This window comes from Sesamum indicum, linkage group LG9, assembly GCF_026168435.1.
Source record: "Sesamum indicum cultivar Baizhima isolate 11 linkage group LG9, ASM2616843v1, whole genome shotgun sequence".
NCBI lineage: Eukaryota > Viridiplantae > Streptophyta > Magnoliopsida > Lamiales > Pedaliaceae > Sesamum > Sesamum indicum.
In genome coordinates this window covers 94,613-118,035 of record NC_142665.1, presented here as the reverse complement: position 1 = coordinate 118,035, position 23,423 = coordinate 94,613, and the positions used below count along the sequence as shown (strand labels likewise).

The window sequence follows — 23,423 nt, the reverse complement described above, 5'->3', positions numbered from 1 at the left end:
GAAATAGATGGATGTAGTTTGAACAGCTGATTCTGAGAGAAGGGAAATTGGAATCGAATTGATCTTGCTTGACTTGGATTATAAGTTTAGTTGTGCTGCTGCTGCTGCTGCCGCCCTACTGTTCCTCCAAGAGAAAGGAGGAGGGTGTTGGGATTGTAGTTTGGTACTTCTTTGCAATCCTTATAGGATCATCAACAGCTAGTAAGTTTTCATTCGAAAATATTAGCTCTTTCATATGCCTTTCTAATTCTCTTCCTTGAAGCAATTCTCCTATGTAATATGATAATAATATGGAGGCATTTTTGTAAGTATACTTTAACTAGTTGGATCCAACCCCACCCCCATACTCAACTCATCTTCACCCAATCACCGATGGACAAGGACACCGTATCCCTTCTACTCTTGTCACTTCCAATTCATTCAACAATCGCGTATCCTTCAAAATTTGAGCTTCAGTGTGGAGGAATTCTTACAGGCAACTACCTAATATATATTACATATATAAGATCCAATCACACAGTTAATGATGCTCAATACAATATCATTCAATCATCCCATTTCCAGAAAATAAGCGAGCCTCCTCATCACTAGGACTGCATTCGACACAACGGCAACAGGTAAGAGCATTTTCTATGTATGTGTGTGCGTGAGAGAGAGAGAGAGACTGACACGGTCACACAAAATTATAGCAGTGTGAAATGCCAAGTCCAAAACTTCCATTTTCCCTAAGTAGGTACCTGCGAAGCTTCCCAGAAGGAAAGCTTAGATAGCCTCTTCATCACATTAATAGTTACTTCAACTCTCACGGCCACCATCATATTAAGTATCCTCTAAACCAAGAAATTCACAATCAAGAAACAAGCACACATATTCACTCTTCCAGAGAGAGGGAGAAGTGCCGTTGAAGATGAACAACTAGTCACAGATATGGGCTCAAGGAGAAGAGGAGTCGTCTATCCTTGAGAAGCAGCAATTGCAATAATACAACTCACTCCCATATACTGGATCCCCTGTTAAATGGATTCCTCACTGGCCAGCTTCATGCTCGATTGGAATTACTCATTTGTTAATCTATTTAAGGGTCTTTAATGTGCCTATTTTATTTTTATTTTATATTTCTATAAAATAGAAGTTTTCTTTTGAACAATTACTTAAATTTTTTGTAGAATTATGAAATACAATAAATAATAAATTGGGGATTCGAAACCAAAGGCACAAAACTTGGTTCATTGAGTCAATGTCATCAGGTTTCTGCGCTTCTGTTTCACGACCTGCCAGTGGGGATGCATTGTTCAAATTGTTATTTATTGGTATCTGATAAATTTCAGGGAGAAACTGTTTTTCACCCTAAATCATGGATCCACCCAGTCTCATAAACTCTGTAACAATCTTTTTACACATAAGGCAGACAGACACCACATCCAGACGCCTACATCTGCTTCCCATCTGCAGTAAGATAGTTACTGATTATGGATGCCAACCTTGAAAAACCTTGAAACTGAAAAATAACATCTCATAAGCTTCTCAAACTGCCTGAGATACTACTAACTGCGGACATGACCTGTTCTTTGAAATTGAACCAGTTGGAGCAAAACTTGATGAAGATCCTATTCAAGCCCTGAGGAACCAGATAGCATTTCACCATTAGTCACATGCTAGGAAAGATGGATTGAATATAATCAATCAATGAATTATATGTGCATGGATCATGATTCCTGATTTTGTAGGCATTGAAATAGCAACAATTATGAAATATGGGGACTCCCAATATCCGTCCCATTGCTGATGTATCTAATAGGAAAATGAGAACTCAAATCTACACATACCAATGAATAAGAGCATCTCAAACTAGTACAATAACGAGCTTTTCATCTCACCTGCTAGCATAAGAGTTATCAGTGGTGTTGATAACGATCTTATCACCGGCTAAAATATGAGCTGGGACCTAGAATAATAAGATATGCAAAAAAAGTCAAATGATGTCATCTTACATTGAGTTGAGAGGGCCATGCAACAAGCATTAGCAAGATGCTAACTGTAATTATTTGAATAACTCATAAGAAAAAAATATGCTTGCAAAATGCAGAGTGAGCCAAAAGAAAGAAAAGGTCAGATTGAAAGTTATAACAAATTTTAATTTTCTCATTTCACATATTCATAAGTGGCAGAGTTACTTTGATTGTGGACAGTTGCCATGATGGAAGAACGCATTCACAACCCATAAAATTAGTTAAGCATCTCTCTTGCAATTCAGAGAGATGAAGTAGAAGATAAAGATATGTTTAAGCCATCATATTCAGGTCAACTTTTCTGCCTTACCTTTGATTAAAGCAATGTATTAAAACTTATAATTTTACAGTTTAGGCATAAGAATGCTATTTTGGCATGTCTATGTTTAAAATCTCCCACACCTGGCGGGTTTTGAACAAGGAATAAGCCATAAAAGTGTTCCCCAAGACTTCCAATGAGTTCTATAAGAACAGTTACAATCATGATCATATTGTCTTTTCCAATCGTTTTCTTCATCAAAATAATTTTTGAAAAATTCAAGTCTGTGTATCATTTTTCCCATTTTCTTTATATTCCCAAAACTGACAGGAGTCTTGGGGAGCACATAAATATCAAGAAAAGTTCAGTACAACTGGAAACATTCCTTCCAGAAAAGGGAAGCTTAATTTTTTGAAAAATTCAAGTCAGTGTATCATTTTTTCCCATTTTCTTTATATTCCCAAAACTGACAGGAGTCTTGGGGAGCACATAAATATCTAGAAAAGTTCAGTACAACTGCAAACATTCCTTCCAGAAAAGGGAAGCCAATAATGGTGCTAAGACAATTATCGAAATTATAGGACAAAGAAACAAAATGTGAGTATTCATTGGAGTATTACCTGCACGGTAAGACCATTATCCAACAAAACCTTCTTATAACTGCGGAAGTGAAGAATGAATAAAAATATGTTAAATAATCTGAAATTAGTTATAGGTCAAGCAAATACAAGCAATCAAGAATGCAACATTGGAGTCCAGGATTCAAGATAAGCAAACTGACGACAAGAACACTGAAGCAGGTGTACTTACGCAGTTGGTCCACTTCCCCTTAGTGAATCAGCTGCTTCAGTAACTGTACACGTAACTCGATGCGGAATTTTTACTGACAATGGTCTTTCATCATAAAGCTGGACAGTGACTTCCATATCATCTGCATGTAATGGAATGAGAAATATCTTATGGTACATTGAAAAGTGAATGATCAAGGTAGCACAAGTAATATTTACCCTGTAACATGTAATTTACAAACAGGATATTTCCTTTATATCCAATTGGAATAAGGCAGAGGGGCAACTTCATACGTAGAACATGCTGCTGTTCAAACAAGATGAAGATCTAACAACTGATTCAACTTTCTTCATAACATGTAACGTGTGGAAAGCAACAAAAACGTTTTGAGGCCAACAGAATTCATTTCACCAGTAGTAATGATGTGTTTTTATTTGTCACTGCCAATAGGATCGAATCAATCGTAAAAGTGAGGTCTTAATTACTTCATAATCACCTATGTATTCGGCACACTTATATTTCAAATGATAATCCATAAGCAGAAGAACATGTCAAACAATCTACCAAGCTTATTCAATCACAGATTTCGTTCATTATAAGCAAACTACCTTCTCCAATTTTAGAAAGGGTCTTAGATCCTAGAACTTAAGATCCAAGGTTCACTAACAATTATTTAATGTTCAGTAACCATTTAGAAATCTAAACTTCAATTTTAAGTTACAACTCTATGTACAACATTTTGCCTTTTAGAATAACATTGCCCCTACGCTATATTAAAATGCTTCCATTAATTGCCCATGACCTTGTTCAAGTCCTTTAAGAGAGACGTTGGCATGCCTTACAACAGTTATACAGGACCATTGCCAATAATTTCTTTTATACACCAACCCAAACAGTGGCTGCATCCAGGTTGTTGCTGAGATGTGCTTATATCTAACACCTTCCTTGATTTCCAAATATCGTGTTTTAGATTGTATCAGCTTCAGTTAGGCATTTAAAAATGGAGCTGCATATAAAATAAATGGTAAAAGAGAATTCCAAGTTTAGAGGTCAAATAACATTACCTTGAAGGTAGACAAGAGATTCACCAAATAAGTGTCTTGGCACTTCTAGCTGGCTGTATGTCTTGGGCCTGGAATAGATAAATGAAACATGTGTGGCTTCATTTTATGGGTGTCACCCTAGTGAAACTCGATCATGCTTAATTCAAAAATAGAAAACAAACAGCAGCACTCACTCCATTAGCACAATATTTCCAGTCTCATCATCAGTGTAAAGGTACGTGAATGACTTCTCCTGAACATATATCTCTGCACAGCAGTACCAAATCATAAATGGAATATAGGAATTAGTATTTATACAGAACACTCTAGGGCAGTGCGCTTGGCTGAAGATGAAGTTAGGTTTGCAAAGATGATGTCACATATAGAAAGTTATATCTTGAATAATCTTTTTCATATTCCCATAGGTTTAGTTGGTGCACAAAAAGTACTCAAATAGACATGTACATGTTTCAAAACTGATCAGTGGTTCTAGATGTAATAGTTATCATAAGAAAAATATACTTATAAGTTGCAAACTTTCTCTAATCAGCTTGATAGTCGTATACACTCTATGTCAAATATATTTCCAAAATTTGCAATAGAACCTTTGAATTGGTTGTCACCTGAAAATTGTTTAGAGAATTTCTCCTACAATTCAATAGCTTCCATCAACTGGGTTTAGACTAGGTGCAAAAGCTACAGGAATTGTTTACTATATAGTAAAAGCTAACAATGATGCTTTTATGTTAAAAGCATCCCCAGTACAAAAAACTTCTGACTGATCGTGTTGTTCCAAAACCCTAATTCTTAATCAATTCAATCATCCAGCTTATGTCTAACATTGACCAGGACCTTGCATGTGAGAATGAGGAAGATTGAGAAACCAGAATAATGAAATATCATTAACCGTAGATTTGGTTTTTCTTATATATCTTATTGTGATCTTATCCCAATCCATCAGTAAAAAGAGAAAAATGCACAATTTTAGCTAGAATTTGCTCTGGCTCAAACTAGCCATTCTCTTTCACAACATAGAATTAAACTTCAACTGACGCAGACAGCAAGTTCAAAGTATGACTAGCCAGCAAAGGCAATATGTTACATCCTTTGCAGTTAACTTTAACCTTAATTTCCTGGACATGATATAGCTGAGAGACATTAGATAACTAACCAAAAAAATAAATACAACTAGGAAAATTTTTTCTCACTCTGATGAGAAATATGACAAAAGACGCATACTTTGAACTGGCTCATCAGTTCGCAACCTCTCATTCACTTTGCTTCCACTATCAACATCACGGAGCTCGACCTGTTAGTAATTGGTCCAGAAGAATAGAAGGATTTAAAATCTATACTTTTTCCTTGGCATTAAATTTAAGAAACTTTCCAGGCATTCAAACTCAAGATCTTTCACTGGACAGCCATGTGATACATAAAAGAATGAGACAGTGCTTGCTTGATTCTCGTCTAAAATATTAAAAACAGAAAATGAAGAAAAGACCAATCATCCACAATGGAACATTAAAAGACTATTTTATTGACAGGAACAGTATCCCTTACTCTTAGTGGAAGAGATAAATGAAAACGACCAAATAACATCATGGTATATAAAAATTAGCATGAAACCTGTATTATAGCTCCTCCTCTTCCTTGGCTTGTATGTTGCGCTTTTATAACCTAAACAAAATTCCATTTACATGTTATGTTAAGCCATAGCCATATCCTCATAATCAATAGCAGGGGACGAGAAGACAATGAAAACATAAACATAAAAAATTGCTGCTGAATAATTACCTCAAAAATCTTTCCTGCATTTTGTCCAGAGCGATCCAGAAACAACATTACAAAATATCTTGATATGTATGGTTAATTATTAAATTATCATCACTATACTGTGAATGTCGAAAATCTAACCTTTTCTTTCAATGACGTTTCCTGGCCTCACCTGCGTGAACATGAAAAGCACATTTTGTAAGTTTGTGGCAACAAGAACATCAATGCCTGAAGCAGAGTAATTTCATGCCTTTCTATCAAATTGTTGTATAGGCATAGGAGAATAAGCACTAGTAAATGCGCGCAAAAAAGGAAAAGGAAGTAAATAGGAGTTGCATGAGTAAGGACAGAGATCATACATCGGCACCGGAGAATCTGGCGCGGCGAAGCTGGGTGGCGGACCATGGAGAGTCAAGTAGGGCACCTCGGGGAGCGTGAAATTTGATGTGGCGTGAGGAAGTGGTGGGGTTGCGGGGGATTGAGGAAGAAGCAGGGGCGGGGGAGCGGAGAGCGGCGGAAATCCGTTTAGCGAGGAGGAGTCGCATTTTGGAGACTGAAGAGGGTAAATTTGGAAGTTGAGTGGAAAATACTAGTGCTGAATATCATTCATTCTTTGAAAGAGGTATGAATTTGAAGAATGAATGAATATACGTACCATTTACTGTACCATCTTCAGTCCAGCCCAGGTGTTCTTAATTAGTGAGTATGTTGCAACCACTTTTCTTTCATACCCGCCAACCTTAGTTTGTTTAAGTAACTAGTCTTGTTTCAGTCGTGATACCTACTTAGAAAGATGGATGAATGGATGGATGTTTTGAATTCCATTATTATTACACCAACATCATCATCACTCACCTATCTATCATCTTTGCCTTTGTATGAAATATTTACAAAACTTCATTCATCTATCCAATTCCTTATATGAAATATACACTAATTACAATATACTTATCGTATAATTGATGTACAATTCAAAAATAAGTGACCGGTCGCATAACAAGTATATTACACTTGCTCTGTAATTAATCTGGTTCGACCAAACTTGATTTGAGTATGAACTTTTCATCAAGATAAGACATATGCAGGAAGTTAGTTGTATTTCCAATTAGCGAGGAAAGTAGGAGAAAATTATTTATACAATTGAGATCCGCCTCCACCTACCCAAAGCTTCAAAATTGCAGCTGAAGCTTCAAATATGTCCCAGCCACATTTGCTATTCTTTAATTCTCAACCAGAGCTGTATACCTAACTTTTCTTTTATCCCTACTTCTGTGAACCCTTTTTCCTCTACTGCTCATTTACAAGGCAATTTCCTATATTCTTACAACATCTACTCATGTACACGGTCCCCCCCCCTCCCCAGCTCCTTGTGGTAAAGGGCACATCCCAGTTTGCCGAACATCAATCCAGAGCAGCACTGACTGACCTTCACAGCAATGACCCTTGGGATGCAATCCACCGGAGCCATCTGAAATCATGCAATTACCTGTGAAATTAGTACAAGGATACCTGCTGTAAGGACAACTTCTATATGTAAAGATTTCATAGGCACTGCAGATGCTTGAACCTTTAAAATATGAAGAGGGGCACTTGCTGTGAAAAAGACTAAGATCACAGCATTAATAGCCTAAGGAAATTACCATGTTACCAGCCACCAACTTTGTGGTCATCCAACTGGCCAAGGAACAACCAAGCAACGGTGAAACCATTATTGATGCATCACCAAATGCTACAAGGCTTCAAGAGTTATTGACGATTTGGTGAACACAGAAAGAACAAAGGGTGCCTCTTCCCCAGGGTGGATCGTGGTCGGCACTATAGTGTACCCCTTAGGATCAGGATCCAGGACCATTTCACATGATATTTCCCGAGAATTCACATAATCAGTTCCCCCAACTGATTCATGCAAGTAAATGTTGTAAGCGGCACGCCGGCCACGGGTCTTGAGAATCCTCATCCCTATGTAAAACATCATCGAATCATGGCTTGATTGGTAATTCCTGAAACCAGCTGTTGTTCTCGAGAAGCTCACACCCTAGGGATGGCCACGTTAGTTTGGCATTAGAAGAGAAGGTGAAGAGTTTAAACCACCACTAAGCTCAAGTATTTATAACTTGCTTATCAAACCTGAGTTAAGGTAATGAATACGTGAATAGGTAATGATGCATCAGGGCCAGTGGCTCTCAATCGAAATTGTGGGTTTTGATGCCAAGTTTCATAGTCTTGACATCCTCCAGCACTGTAACCACGCCACTGACTGTGGACAGAGTAACGCATTTCTGGTGGATAGACACGACATACATATATTGACCTGAAATGTATTTGAAAATCTTGCCACGACATCCAAAATATGCCATCTTTTGCCTGTTCCAAGTTTGTGACATTAGGTATGTCCAAAATGAGCTTCGAGCAATTGTATGAAGGCTAATGGAAGAACCTCAAAATGAATAGTATTATGGTATGGCTCACTAAAACTAGTAGAAGCATAGATAGACCCTCAGATAAAAGTTGTATATTTAACAGAATCAATACTACTTCGTAAACTAATCCCAATAATCATAATAAGGAGAAAAGTAGTTAGAAAAATAAGATCTATTCATACAATATAAAAATCCTCTTTTTATGCAAACTTTTAATGTATTAATTATATTTTTTCATGCACGTAGGAAAAGCATATGATGCTATTTCTAGTTCTTGCCCGCAGTTTGAAACAATAAACAGAGCACTTAGAGGGAGTACAAATTCAGTTAACCTGTGGCACATGCTTGAGCTTGTGTTTCATCCTATCTGTCCATTCAGGTGATGAATCAGACCAAGGGCCATTCCATTCAACCTCGTTTGCCCACGGATTTCTGATCTGAACTAGTTTGTGCCCATCTACCTCTCGTACCTGAGGAAAAATAGAAATGTGTTCTAAGGACTGTCACTTGGTACTAGAATGTCTGTAGTGGGCACACTACATTGGCGTACCTGCAATATTGAGTAAGCATGTCCTTGCACGATTCCACAAGACGAAACGTGCACATCTGAACCTGAAGGGCTACCAGCACCAAGCAAAAAACCCTCTTGTTTGAAACGTAGTAGTTGAGACCACAATCTTCCACTAGCAAGATCAATCTGGGATTGAGCACTTCTCATGTCAATCTCCTCACCGGCACCTCCAGTAAGATCCACAAGAGCATCTTGGACAAGTCCACCTTCCAATGCTTCATATGATCCATGAAGTTTAGCATATGCTTTTTCCAGGATAGACACCCATAGTTCATTCCCCTTCCTGCTGGTTGCAAATGCAGGTTTGCCAGGTGATTCGCATGGGATCCAATCATCCACCACAACAGGAACCCATTCCCCCTGAAATCAAGAAAAGCAATTTAGGCTCCAAAAAGCAAACCAGCCAATTCGAGCACTGATCAAACCCCACTAATTGACACAGCTGAAGTGGCATCAGTTAACGTCAGTGCTTGCAAAATCTAGTGTTGGAAACTTCCAATGCCAAATTTGTGTAAAAATAAGATCATCTATTATGTCCTCCAACGGTTCCAGACCATAAAAGCACTGGGAAATTCAAAGCACAAAAAGGAAAAAATGCGATGTAAGACGCTAAACCACCTGGATGCAAAAACGAACTGTATATATTCCTTCTTCATTGTAATCTGGAGTAATAATGACTTCTGATATTCGCGAAACCTCAGTCAGCACAGCAACCGCACTCAAAAACCAACAATCGCCCAATCGACCCTGTTCAAGTTAGATTTTGAGCATTAAATGAAATAAAATAAAGAGCAAGGAGAACACCATAAATGAAGTGTGGTTCCCAAGCCACAATATGCTGATGTGGTACCATACTACTGTATCAATAAATACACCATGCACTTTTCACACAGCACACAGACAAGGGGAGAGGAGATGCACAAAACGGGCAGTACCTGACAAACATCAGAAGGATTTGCTGTTCCTGAAAATAAGCATGGACTAGAATCCAGATGCTTCTCTTTGACTATTTCAATAGGTCTCATCCATTCGGAAACAACCTATTATAAACATCAGGCCGAGTTAACCAGTAGAAATGGCAAAACAATCCCAAAGAAGAACTAATCATCAGCCGCAAAATTCAGGGGACAAGTTACCTGCAACTTAGATGGGGGATTATCAGGATCAACGAATAATGAACGGTCACTTGGTGGGAACTCTTGGTCAGTAAAATGTTGTTCTCCTCTTGCCAAAAGAGCTTCCTTAACTGCCAATTCCACCGAGCGCATACGTTGATAGATTTCCTCCTGAGTCTCCATTCTAGGTTTCCTCAACCTTCTAGTGAAAGAATCAACATCTACAATGACCCCTTCCCGATCGGATCTTCTCTTTCTCCCACTAGAATACTGTCCATCCCAATCTACCTCATCTCTGTCATAGAGATCAACCTCTGCAGGATCACTCTCCCAGTCCTCAACCTAAGTTAAATGGCAGAAAAGAATAATCAGAGAATAAGGTGACAGCACAAAAGGATTGATCCTTGTAAGGAAGTCCCGGAAAAAAAAAAGTAAACTCAAGCACAAACCCTTGGAGGAGAATCTGCCCACTGCCAGTTATCATCAGGATGATCGATCAAGTTGTAATCTCCAAAACCCATGGCAGCAGGAAGAGCAGCAACCTCATCTTCATTCAAGCATCTTCCCCAAAGGAAAACATCCATTACATGCATCTTGGATTCAGTGCCTTCGCTATCTGACCTCCCAAATGCATCCATATCTATTGGTGGTCTAATACCAACCCAAACATCTGTTCCTTGTTCCCATATGCCATTGCCGACATTAAGTGGAAGCCCCATCTGATAACCATCATAACCACCATCAATGAAGCAAGTTGCTTCACCTAAATCAGCATCAACAGTCATTGTGACAATGTGCCACCTGCAAGACATTTCAAGAAACGTAAAGCCAACTGAATCTTATGACATCTAAATGCAACACAAGGAATATATTGAACAATAGAAACGCCAAATATTAATGGGGGGGAAAAAGAAAACCAAAAAGACCACCGAAAAACAAAAAGGGGTGATGGGGGCACCAGAAGACTAAACTTCAAAATTCCAAAAATTTGTAACACTGTTGGGTGTTGACACAATAAATAGACACAAACCTTCCATCCGCAATGCTGGATGAACTTATACTCCACTCCTTAGCAACAGTAGTCTGTCTATCCCCTTTTGTAATTAGGCGCAGACCAACTTGTCCAGCTTCAATGCCTTGTTCAGAACCAGCCACAAGAATCTCCCAGCAAACTTTCCGCTGAAATTCAGTGCCCAAGAGACAAACTGGTCCAGACTCAGGTTGAATCATCACAGCAATGGAGAAGCTGACTTTCTGGCTCTGACATAAAGTAGGATCAATCTGGCCACAGTGCCTGCCACTTGTTGTGGGCTCATCATCAAGAACACATACAGCACCAGCAAGTCCAGTCTGTAAAAGTACATAATTTTAAAGAATGGAATAATGGGAGCATCCTATACATTATACAAGTCATCCTTATGCTCCAAACTAGACAAATAGCCTACTACAAGTAAACCAAGCAATCCACCCACCCCACCCACCCAAAAAAAGAAAAGAAACAGATAGTCTCGGTAACCTGCAAATTAAACATCCTGTTTAATCCAAAAATTACCTCAACACAACAGGATACAAATTAGACTCTCAAATGATAGAGTTTAGCAAATATATAGGTGAAGCTTTAACGAATAGCATTAGCAATAGTTACCTGCAATGCCCGTTGAGATAACTGAGTTGCCCGTATTCTACGAGCAATGCTTGATACTCTTTCACGTGCAAATGAATCATCAAGTACCGAATCACCTCCTACAGCACGAACAGCAGCCGCCATGGCTGCTGCCTCCCTGCTGCCGGCATTAGGAATAGATGATATGAGAGAAGCCTCGATCTCCTTCCACTTGCGTTCCTCCTTCTCCAGGAGAGCTTTTCTCCTTTCTTTACCCCTTCCTTCCTCCTCACGCCTCTGCATTAAAGCTTCCTCTTCCATCTCCTTCTCTCTTATATAACTACAAGTATCAAAAAAGGGATTATCAGAATAAATGGAAAAGGCGTTGAAATTGCTGAATTTTTTAACTGGAACTTTCAAACCTCTCTTGTATAATTTCGAATTGTCTACGGTCCTCAGGCATCCACTTCTTAATTTTTCTTGCACTTAGATCCGAGAAACCTATGCTATCTAAGAACAGTCTCAAACGAACCTCATCCTGGACAACCAGAAAGAATGTGTCAAAAATCATTAGCAGGTAAAACCAAATAAGGGATCATCGCTTATGCAGGTAGTGGAAGTTGTGATTTTTCAAGGCTTGCACTTATTTGATTACCATGATGTAATGCTCTTTGAGTTTGGTTTCTTCAATTCGCTATGTAGGATTGCTTCCGGGGGTTATGATTGTAAAGATTAGACGTACTCATTTGTTTCTTTTCAGTTTTAATACAATTTACTTACCCAAACAAATAAATAAAGGATATGTACCAAGCAGAATAACTCATTACCTGCACCCTTTCAGCCTTGGCAGTCAAACCCAGCAAAAGAAGTAAATAACCACCAAACTTATCCCACATGTAAACCCATTCAGTATCAATAGCTTCTTCCAGAGCGAGAATTCTGGCATGGGCACACATTTCTCTCCTGTGACCTACATCGCTGGTAACTTCATTCCGTAATATCCTCCAACTTCTCAATCTGGAGAAGAATGATCCTGCAGCCAACTCTTCATTTCTCAACCGATCTCTTAATTTCATGACATCAGCCCTGGGAAGCACAAAGTTCCCTGCCCTATCCCTAGCAATAGTAGGATCTCCGACCAAAAGGGCAGCTGAACTGGCTGACCTCTGAGGAGCAGAGTATGTTCCAGATAAAGCATTTCTCGTCTGCATGGAGTACATTTAAACTTTAGATCCAATCAAGCACACACATTATTCATAAGTAAGACAAAGTATAGGCCTGGAAGTCAATTTGACATGCAAACCTCATTCTAGACAATGAACTCAGAAAAGGAAAAGCAACTAAATGAACTACCTTGGTTGCGGATCTAGCAATTGCTTGGATCACAGTTTCCTTGCTTAGGAAGTGAACAGCATCTTCCACCATCTAAGTATAAAAGGAAAAAATATAAAAAATGAGAAATGTCAGTGACTACTGTAAAATCAAGAGATGCCCCACGGTGGTTCTTCAATACAGAATCTATATGTGTATTAATAATGATGCTATATATTTCAAATGCTAATTGTATAAACTAGCTTAAGATAAATGATAAAACCTCAAGAGTTAAGCATGAACGCGATACAGCAAAGCCAAAGGCCACAACAAGTGTAATAGCTGATACAGCAGCTCCAGCAAAAGGTGGGTATATTTTCAAACTTGCAACAACACCCCAGCCTTCAACTGCCAATGCAATCCCGTAAAGTACAAGAAATGCAGCACTGAACAGAAGACATAAGATTAAACATGATAAAAAAAAAATTATAAGTATCCAAAGAGAGCAATTTGAGCTAAAAGTTTGAAATATAGACTTGCAGCCAGACCTCAAGAAAATAGGAATGTGACATTAAAGGAACTTAACAAACCTGACATTTTTTCCACAATCTGCATGGGCATCATAAACATATACAGGCAGAACCCTTGGAGAATAAACCACTATGGGAGGAGAAAGAAGCACCTGCAATTGCAGCAAGATAAAACAAGATTCACATGGTTGAGAAAAGATGAATGACATTGTCCAAAGTCGGCAAAGTAAGCACCATCTTGAGATGGGAATGTTTACTTACAGTTAGGGCTCTTCCAGCCAACAGGAAAAGAAATGAGAAGTAACCAACAGATGCACCAACAAAAGCTTTATCTGGAAAAATGCAAGCATAACATTAAATGTCATGTATCTTGAATACGTCACTTTCCCAAGTATGAGAAATCCGATTATGCAGGTGAACTAAGTCAAGTAATGCAGTTTGTTCGATTCAGGTACAGGGTCTACAAGGAACTGCTTTTACCTTGAAACCAACCGACAAAGAATGCTGCCAAAGCCAGAAGAAATGCAAGGAAACAAACAAATAACATCTGGAACCGTGTCAAGTAAAAGTTGTTTGAAGCCCAATAGTGAATGACACCAATTGCAAGGACCAGAAGAAGAACAACTAAAAGGAATGCTGCTCCAATCTGTAACAGCGGAGAGAAACATGTTAGCTGATGTAAAATGATATATAACACACGACAGATACCATAAAGTCACTTACCGTCCATGGCTCAATTATAAGCGTAATCGCTGAAATTGCACCCAGTAATAGAACAAGGCCAATAATTATAAATATATAAGCACCTCTAGAGATTTTCCAGTTATCATCTTTCCTGCAAATCACATACCAAAAAAAGTCAGTCCCTTTTAAACATATCAGACTATGAAAATATTCTTTTAGGCAACAACTGCTTAAATTATGCGCCCATAAGATCACATACCATTTGAGCAAACCAGAACACAGTGACAATATTGCAGGCATGCAAATCAATGGAAGTAAAGCAGCAAGAAAGTCTGTCTTTGTAGGAATCTGGTCACTCCTTGAATTCACAACCTTCATATATGATGCCCCACAAGAAGACACGAGGATGGCTACAAGAGGCAGGAATCAGACCTTAGTAATGCAATACACCAAGCCCATAAATAGTAGAAATGAGAAGAGCAATAATTTGAAGCTTGGGGGAGAAGACTGATAACAAAATAATATATGAAATATCACCTGCAAACAACCCAATACAAACAGCAGAGGAGAGAGAAAACCGATATGTTGCGAACCATGAAACTATCGGCAGCACACCAGTAATTATCAGGGCAATTGCAGCAGCCATTGCCCAACCAAGATACACAGATGATGCATAAGGAGATGAAACACCTTTCTGATCATCAGTCCACCCCTTGTAGCTTAAATCATCTAAAGGTTTTGCAGAAATGATTCCGCCAAGAGCTAATAGAGATCCGGCAAACAATGCTATACAAATGAAAAGAACAACACCCTGACAACAAATTGACTAATTTCATCAATTACAAACAGAAGAGATTTGAAGGAAATTAAGAAAAACCTACAATACAAATTGAAATAGCTCATTATACAGCTGACCCAGACTGAAGTTTTATGATGGAATCCACGATGACAACAGCATGTAGAAACATTCCACAAACACAATAAATAAATCACAAGAAGTGGACAGATTGTGGGACACAACAGTGTTAATAACAAAAATATTGGGATCCCACTCAGATCATTGCTGGCACCATATATTTCATTTAAAATTTTAAAATGAACACAATTGCCATTATAATCAGGATTAGAAAAAGAAACAAAGGATGGCATAATAGAAAGCTTCTCAGAGAAACAGGTTATAGGAAAATGTCAAGCAGGTCAATGATTGATCTCCAGTTACCAGACTAACTAAAACGACAAAGAATAATTAAGTTCAGGGCTGAAACTAAATAAACAATGGAGACCTACTGCATGCATCTCATAATATGAGGCTAAACTACATTACAATCCATAACATACATTCCAACAATGACTTCTAGGCATTCTGATAGTAGCAGCAAGAAAGCAATCGACCACACAGCTGCCCACAATGAAAACAGAAAAAAGAAAGGAATAATCCTGTTCACTGCCCAGAAAATTTGCATCTCAAACACGCCTTGAGATGAAGGATTATAGGACAATCATCTAATCATCAGAAATGAGAAACCAGTCATATTTGTTATAATAATAAACAATAAATTCCCAGAGAAGGGAAAAGGTTATACCTCCTTCTTCCTCATAATAGCATGATTTCCAGCATGTGTTGCATTTCCACCACCTGAAACCCAAAACTTGTAACCATTGCGAATCCATGTGGGAATGCCAACAGATAGGCATGCCACCATAAGAGGTACTGTTATAGACAAGCCCAGAAGAACTGACGACTTGCTGCAGTAACATTAACAATAAGAAGTTTATGTTAAGAATTAACATAACAACCATATTGATAGCAAGTGAATGAAAATTGTACCTCAAGAAGGAAAGCAACAATCCTACAGAAGTGCTCACTAACCAAGCAACGAAGCCATACTGCACAACATAGAAGACAAAGATGTTATATATCAAGAAAGAAGGAGAAATAACTTTTAAGGGGTAACAATTTGTGGAATACAAAATTTGTGCACTACAGACACTACAAAAGTTACATCATTACTAAATACTTATAAGACAAGGGAAACAAATAAGAAATACCCTGTGGTATTAACAATCAGATCAATCATATTTGCAGAAAAAACTCAGGATAATTTCATTAACCAGCAGGTTCAATTCACATAGGTTAAAGGAATAAGTTGACGGCCAAGCACATGGATACAAAATTCTGTTGGGTTAATTGGTAGTAAGTCAACATAAGAGGAGAGACCAAGGGAAAGGGATAGTGGTTTGAAATATTGTAACAGTCCCTGTCAAGCTCTTAAATGAACAAGAAATGAGATTCTGATAAATATCTTGAGCATATAGACAAATGGGCAACTGCAACAATTTATCAGTCACAATCTTAAAACTTTCGACCAGAAAAATAAACAAATAAAACACATCACCGTCAGAATTACCCGGACTACTTATGACAGCATTACCTTTCTAGGTTTTGAGGTCATAGATAATTCTTCGGATTGAAGTGACCTAAGGAAAGCCATGATTGACCAGACAACAGGAGACAATAGCAGAACTGCTATGCCAAATTCAAACTGCAGAAAGATGATATGAAACTTGGGAGTGACAATTTAAAAAGGCAGTAAAAAACATAAAAATATAAGATTTAATAATATTGCACAAACACTGTCAGAGTCTGCAATAAACTATGAACCATGGGTGTACCTGTTGGTGTGTGGCATTTATAAGATTAATTGTGTTTGGGCGGAAAATGGCCACAATGGTCGTCTCCATGCTGAAGACAAAACTGAAGAGAAGCCACGATCGCTCTGGGGTACCTGCTATATAATGTAATACTAGCCTACAGAGTTGAAGCCATTTTTCCAAACCACGGAGCCTAAGTTCTTCTGAAAATGAAATTTGATTAGGTGCCATATTGTCAACACTGTTTGAGTCCACCATTGTCATGTTAGTATTGTCACGATGATCTCTATCTGCATCCAAACTACTTCTTTGCAGCAACGCAAGGATCATAGGGTCCAACCCATTCTCCTTCAGCATCACAGCAAAATTAGGGTCAAGTCCTTTATCTTGCAGTAAATTGGTCAGTTCAAGTTCTCCCTGTCTTGCTCTTCTTTTCAACATAGATGAAATCCTCGGATCACTCAACTTTTCCTGGAATGCAAGCGCCAAATTCAAATCCAGCACCTGACTTACAGAATTAGATGCACTAGACTCACAGCCCTGGCTTTCCATACCACTACTAGAGCATGCTACCAAAGAGCTGTTATGGTCAAAATTTTTATCAGCATATGAAGGCCCAACTTCAGTTTCTTGAACTACTGAACGACAAGAACTACTACGCAATGCAAAACTTGGCCTTCCACTATCCATGCCCTTCTCACTGTGAATCCCTTCAACGTTATTCCAGCTAGTAAGATCACCAGTGCTAGGTCCTGTACCATTACCAAGGTGACCAGCATCTGCACTACTACTCCGCTTTACACTTGAGCCACAGCCTTCAGACGAGCTGGATGAGCAATTCTGCTCTTTTTTACGGAATCCTTCTCTGAGGCGAATAACAGTACTCTCCAAGGCATCTCTTCTTGCAGCTGATGGGTTAGTAATGGATAAGTGACGAGAAACGGCAGCTCCAAGTAGGACAGATGCCACAACTGCATAGCTAATACAGTGTCCCAAAAACCTGTAATGAAGAAATGATGGTAGAAGTCATGACAAACTGCATCAGATGAACAGTGAAAGTTTATTTAGTTTAGAATTTTCTGCCACAAGCAATGAAACAAACCAGTAATGGACTCCAAAACATATCAGGAAGACACGAGAAGTTCCAGCGATAAAGAGTGCAGCAACACGACTTTTAAGAAGCTTAAACCCATAAAGGCATGTTCCCACATTCCAATCTAGCAGGAAAGAAAAATACGATTACCACAATAATAAATTCCATCTAGCAGAAATTTGACTTATATAATTGTACATCTCATGTATATACCAAGAATAATTACTGCAGCTGATGTAATTGCTCCAAGCCAGTGCGATTCTTTGGCTGTCAGGCCATACAAGATTGAATATACAAGCAGAACCAAAAGGGAACCAGAATAGAGAAGTCCAAGGTGTAAAGCCCTGCACAGATCAAATGGAATGACAAAGATACAAACAATGTTAAAAGCTCAAGATATGCATCATAAAATGGACTTATCAAATTAAGAAATTTCATGAGTGTATACCATATTTGCAGATTCATATTAGCATAATGCAAAAAAGCATCAGCACAAGATTCAGAAGAAAATTAGTCCAATAAGCAAAGCAAAACTGAAATTAATGAAACAACTAAAAGTAGCGCTTGCCTTCTAGATTGTCGAGGATATAATTCATTGGGATCTGGTGGTTCAGGTAAACAAGCCACAGGACCCACTTCAATACAATCAGAGTAAGCAAATTTGTATGCCCTCCTCACATATTCGTCAATGTCTACACCATTGCCTGCCACATTCATGAAAAAAGGATTAAGAAAATGCAAATAAAACGAAACATGAGGTTTTGATGTCTAGTGAAAATAAATAGACACTTACCATTGAAAACCATCCTGCATATGAAGAGCATGTTGATTGCCAGGGCAATTGCTGACACACCAAAGAAAAAGCCAGAAGGGGAATACCGCTGCGATGCCTTCGCACCAGCGGTAACATATACAGCACAAAGTTCGTATGCACAAAGCAACCCAACTGCCAGAAGAAGAAGAACAGCAACAGCCCCTGTACACAGTTGCTATGATGGGTTAGGGACACAAATATAGTATTCACTGGACAGTTCAATCTATGAACAAAGTCTGAGCATCTATTAATAAATCCCTTTTTGGGAGCATTACTGATTAGTTGCTTTTGTTTTCTGCTTTATTCGTATTTTTGAGTGAAGCACTTGATAAGTATGGTTAAGTATTAGTATTACGAAATGTCCAGTTACTGAATCACATCGGTTATAGTCACAAAAAAGTAATCCTATTCAGGTCTTCAAGCCAACAGCCAGAATTTCTCTCTCCTCAACAAATAGTCCAACAACTCCTATCTCCCATTGGTCCTTGCAGCCTTTGCAAGTATACCGCCATTTCTCTGGAGATTTTTCTTCTTATTGTACATTTGAATTGTGGGCAACAACATCGAGCACCATCAAAATCATGAATACAAACTGACATCTCAGCTTATTTCATCAGCCTCAGTAGATTGTGTTTGTGATCCGGAGGAGATAGGAGCATATACTGTGAGAAATCTAAAGTAGGAGGTCAGAAAGCATTGTTGGAAGATAGTGAGGAGCATGGTGGAGATGTAAGCAGATACCAACCTCAAGGACATGGTAGAAAAGTCTAAATAGTGATGGAGATGCACCTTGTGGGGGAGAATATAGGAAAAAATAATGATGGGGCACACTCTCAAAGTTAAAAATAAAGAGGTGGTGATAGGTTTGGAGTGACAAGTTGGTAGGATATAGAGGACATCTCTTCTATCTTGAAATGATTCTATGCAGAGGTCGAATCCTCTGTCTTTGCTATCCTTAGAACTTTCTTCCATTAAATAATCTAGTTAGACATGTAAACCATTTCTAATCAAGTGTCATTCAATGGACAAAAGAACTTTCGTAAATGCAAGTTCTCCTCTCCTAGTAGTCAAAAGATTCAGTAGATTAGGAAATACATACTTGAGCTTTGCCATTGTGTCCTCCACCAGAGCATTACGGAGTAAAAGGCCAAGAGTAGAGCAACTCCAGCCATTATAACAGCTAGACCAATTATATCTCGCCCTAGTATCACAATTAACCAGCAACCCCATACAATAAGCACCAGGACTGGTGAAATAACAATCACCCATGCACATAGTGAAAGAAGACCACATAATATTCCCAGCTGCGGTCCTTGCAAGATATCGTGCCACTTTCTAGCAAAGATCCAACTGAAAAGGCAATGGTGAAGAAGAATTCAGTCAAAGTAAAATGTCAGTTCTTCAAGAGCCAAATTATGCATGCCATACTCTTGAAGCCTTACATACATTCGACACAAAATTAACATGGGTTTCAAAATTAGTCATGCGTTAAGAAGCAGGGAAAGAGACACGTGTGTTGGAAAATATCAACCTCCACACCATAAAACCTTTGTGAAAGAAACACGGATAACTTAGACAACAGTGCGATAGAGAAAAGATGCTCAAGAAAATTTTGCCCACAGTGTAAAATGCCATCACATTAAGTGGCTACTGAAGCATTATTGTTATTTTTCTACTTCTCTATTTGCTTTACCACATAAATTGCACAGCCAAGTATGCATCTACACAGATAAGTCACTGAGAGAATACATAGTAATCAGGAAAAAGAGAAGATGGATTATAAAATCAAAGCATTCACTTCTTGGTGATTGAGTTCAATAACAGCAATGGAAAATTAAACAATAGATTCAACACTATAGCCAACTGCTCCTAGTCCCCGCACCAGTTTCATATCCCAAAACCCAGAACCCTTTTGCAAAATGCATCATTTTCACATGAAAAGAGACCCTTTATACTTGGATATGAACTTCTATGTTCTTTGGTTAATGATTCAGGTTTTCCTGACAAGTAATGAATTTCACTCAGATCTTGGGAACTAATTAACCAAATGGAATCTAAGACAACCTGAAAATCTTTGATCAAACTTGACATACTCTTGTCTCAATACTTGAATAATAGCAAAATTTTATTGCAGCAAAGTCTACAAGCTCTCAGCAAAACCACCTTAATCTTTAATACATAGGTAGTACTCAATGATATATCTCAGTACACGACCATGCCCTCAGAGATAGCCTCTTGTTTTAGGAAAATTGAAAGACGCATCAGAGACAGATCAAGCCATAGAAAACAAGTTGGGATAAGCATATTCAATAGATATTAAATACAGTGGTCATTATTGAATACAGTATACCATATTATAGAAAAATAATTCTTCTTCTAGAATCTAGATCTCCAGTTCAAGATTCACTGGGCATTCACCTCAGTGTAACCTTCTGACTTTTAGGATCTACCAGAAATTGTTAATAAAGTACAGCCATAAACTTCAGAGGGGTGGGATGTAGAGAAATTAGATTTTTAGACAAATAGTAGCTGATTAAGGTGAAAACCAGTTTCACAATTAAATATGGGTCTACCATGTAGTCGATAAATAAATTTTTCTCCTGCAAGTTAGCGATAACAATGACTGGCAATTGAAAATGAATCCACCAGATTCTACTTCTAAAGCTGGTTCTTGCAAATCCATTTTATTTTACTTCTGCCATGAATTCAAGAACCTCTTTAAGCCCAAAAGTGAACTAACTAAGAACCCAGTTCATTCCAAACACAATACTAGACCACTCAATGAGTAAATGAGATTAGGGATAAACAAGCCACTAATACCATATGAGGACTGCTTCGGCATTTTTTTGAAGCAGTGGATTTACTTTGGAGTAAAAAACATAAGCATTTACCTTTTCAATGACAACATTTAGGAAACCCAAGAAAATGATCCACCCAATTATTGCAAAATTGAACGATGTCAACCAATAAGGAAAGTCTCATAACTTTGGACTATTTTGGGAGGAGAAACTAGCAAGCTAATCATGTAAATGAAAAATATTACTAAAAGAGAAACATCGACATTCTGCAGAACATGAGAACCAATTCCATTTACACTACAATCCTAGAAAAGAGAAGACAATCTTAAGTATCTTGATACTGGAACTGGTAGCACATTCTCTATTTACCTAGTAACCTTGGAATGAAAAAAAGTCCAGCAAAGAACTCCTTGTCTTGTTTTAATTCCAATGCCTCTAAAAATGGCATCTACTTGATAAACTAAACCAAAAAAACCATTTACACTGTTTTTTCACTATTTCCATGCCACCTTTTTTCAATTTTGTCATCTCTTGGCAGATAGGTATCCGTACCCAATGAAGGACAAGCACAATAGAACGGCTACATAGAAATGTACAAGTGACCACAAGCAACTAAATAATAGAAGAGTACAGATGCTAGTCTAGCACTTCTGCTCAATGAATAAAATGGTATCTTGTAAGGAATATTGGAGTCTTGAAACATTATACAGAACCTCAGATACCAAGAGAAGGAAGCATACTAGACAGATGTCAGCGCTGCAATAAATTTTAGACTAGATTTATACTTTAACCTTAATTATTTCAGATAAAAACACTTTCCAAATGAAGCCTAACCTCACATCAACTTCCTAAGACTTTATTGTCTTGCATGCCATTAAAGCATTCTACTTCCACCTAACACCACTGATGCTTCTTCAATAGCAAGAGATAGTTGCAAGTGATAAATTAATCCCATTTGACAAATCCTATCTGTTCACCTCGAGCATCCAAGGTAGGAAGACACATGGATAACGATAATATCAACATTTAGTAGCTTGATTAGAGCACGACATCATCACTATTAAACAGAAAACTCAGATGCATTTACTGTGGGCACTGATGTAAGCACCAATGTCATGTCAATTAAAAACCAGACTGAGTTCCGACCAAATTAATATGGTCCTAAAGAAGTGGCTAAATAAAACTGGGCACATGGGCGAGAAGTGGTCACCTATAAATGCGCCAAGGCCGCCAATTCACCAACCAGAGTATGACAAAAGAAGCTGCGCCCAGAACAGAGAAAAGGGTCCCTGAAATTACGCATGCCAAGATCAACCCATGCTGCTCTTCCATTTCTTCCCCTTTCTCTCTCAACTACAGCCACCATAAAAATAAATAAAATCATCATGTAAAGAAAGTAGGAAATCTATCAGAAAAATTAAAACCCTAACAAGTAAAAACAAAAATAGAAAATGAGGTGTCCAACTTGGACAGGTCCATTAACATTAAGAGTAAAAGCAGATAATTTCACATCCAATGAGGAAAAAGAAGAAAATTTTGGAGCATGTTCAGGAGTTGTACCTTTTTCAGTGGAATTGAGGCATTCTTGCAAGATTTTAGGTAAAGAAGCTACTGTGTTTCAGCAGAAGGTGTGTCCCCACCATAATCAACAACAAGAAAGCTAGGGTTTTGCCGTAAGTTCCTAGCTTCACCACATCCAACAGAGCAGAAGGAAAAGGGAAAAAGGAAAAGCCCAAAAAAGAAAAAAAATAAATGAGGAGGAGAGGAATGCTAAGAGCAAAATTTGTTTGAGAGTGAGGGTTAAGGAGAAGGGAGATAAGTTTAAAAAGCGTATAATAGCTTTATGGAGTGAAATGTGAGAGAGGAAAGAATGGTTGCAAGCAGGGCTTTAGGTTTTGAGAGAGAGAGAGAGAGAGAGAGAGAGAGTGGAGAAGAAAGAGTAAAGTGTGGGAGAGTTTT

General features: G+C 38.2%; 2 protein-coding genes across 4 annotated transcripts; both read right to left on the bottom strand.

Annotated features, from left to right (window-relative positions):
* Positions 1-1,284: 1,284 nt before the first annotated feature.
* On the bottom strand, positions 1,285-6,681 carry LOC105170197 (elongation factor P (EF-P) family protein). Of its 2 annotated transcripts, none has more exons than XR_848478.3 (12): positions 6,233-6,505; positions 6,015-6,045; positions 5,895-5,908; positions 5,727-5,777; positions 5,340-5,409; positions 4,295-4,367; positions 4,122-4,189; positions 3,079-3,199; positions 2,889-2,928; positions 1,878-1,945; positions 1,562-1,618; positions 1,285-1,446 (listed from the first exon to the last, which is right to left on the bottom strand). XR_848478.3 is itself a non-coding variant. In XM_011090861.3 (12 exons), exons 2-12 carry the CDS (start codon positions 6,416-6,418, stop codon positions 1,612-1,614), a joined length of 729 nt encoding a protein of 242 aa, XP_011089163.1. In that variant the 5' UTR covers positions 6,419-6,426; positions 6,529-6,681; the 3' UTR covers positions 1,285-1,611. The 2 variants fall into 2 exon arrangements, 1 of the variants encoding a protein (XP_011089163.1); XM_011090861.3 differs by adding an exon at positions 6,529-6,681 and having other exon boundaries at positions 1,285-1,618; positions 6,233-6,426.
* Positions 6,682-6,953: 272 nt separating this feature from the next.
* Positions 6,954-23,397, bottom strand: DEK1 (calpain-type cysteine protease family). 2 transcript variants are annotated; one of them, XM_011090863.3, is made up of 32 exons: positions 23,025-23,397; positions 22,675-22,817; positions 19,766-20,016; positions 18,646-18,828; positions 18,421-18,556; positions 18,066-18,196; positions 17,862-17,976; positions 16,781-17,759; positions 16,540-16,650; positions 15,936-15,994; positions 15,691-15,853; positions 14,645-14,918; positions 14,367-14,517; positions 14,147-14,258; positions 13,904-14,069; positions 13,685-13,755; positions 13,484-13,575; positions 13,177-13,339; positions 12,936-13,007; positions 12,410-12,787; positions 12,005-12,120; positions 11,625-11,922; positions 11,010-11,329; positions 10,429-10,780; positions 10,001-10,321; positions 9,800-9,904; positions 9,483-9,611; positions 8,844-9,224; positions 8,626-8,763; positions 8,001-8,237; positions 7,514-7,908; positions 6,954-7,359 (listed from the first exon to the last, which is right to left on the bottom strand). In XM_011090863.3, exons 2-31 carry the CDS (start codon positions 22,794-22,796, stop codon positions 7,603-7,605), a joined length of 6,432 nt encoding a protein of 2,143 aa, XP_011089165.1. In that variant the 5' UTR covers positions 22,797-22,817; positions 23,025-23,397; the 3' UTR covers positions 6,954-7,359; positions 7,514-7,602. The 2 variants fall into 2 exon arrangements, with proteins under 2 accessions (XP_011089165.1, XP_011089164.1); XM_011090862.3 differs by having other exon boundaries at positions 6,954-7,341.
* Between the last annotated feature and the right edge of the window lie 26 nt (positions 23,398-23,423).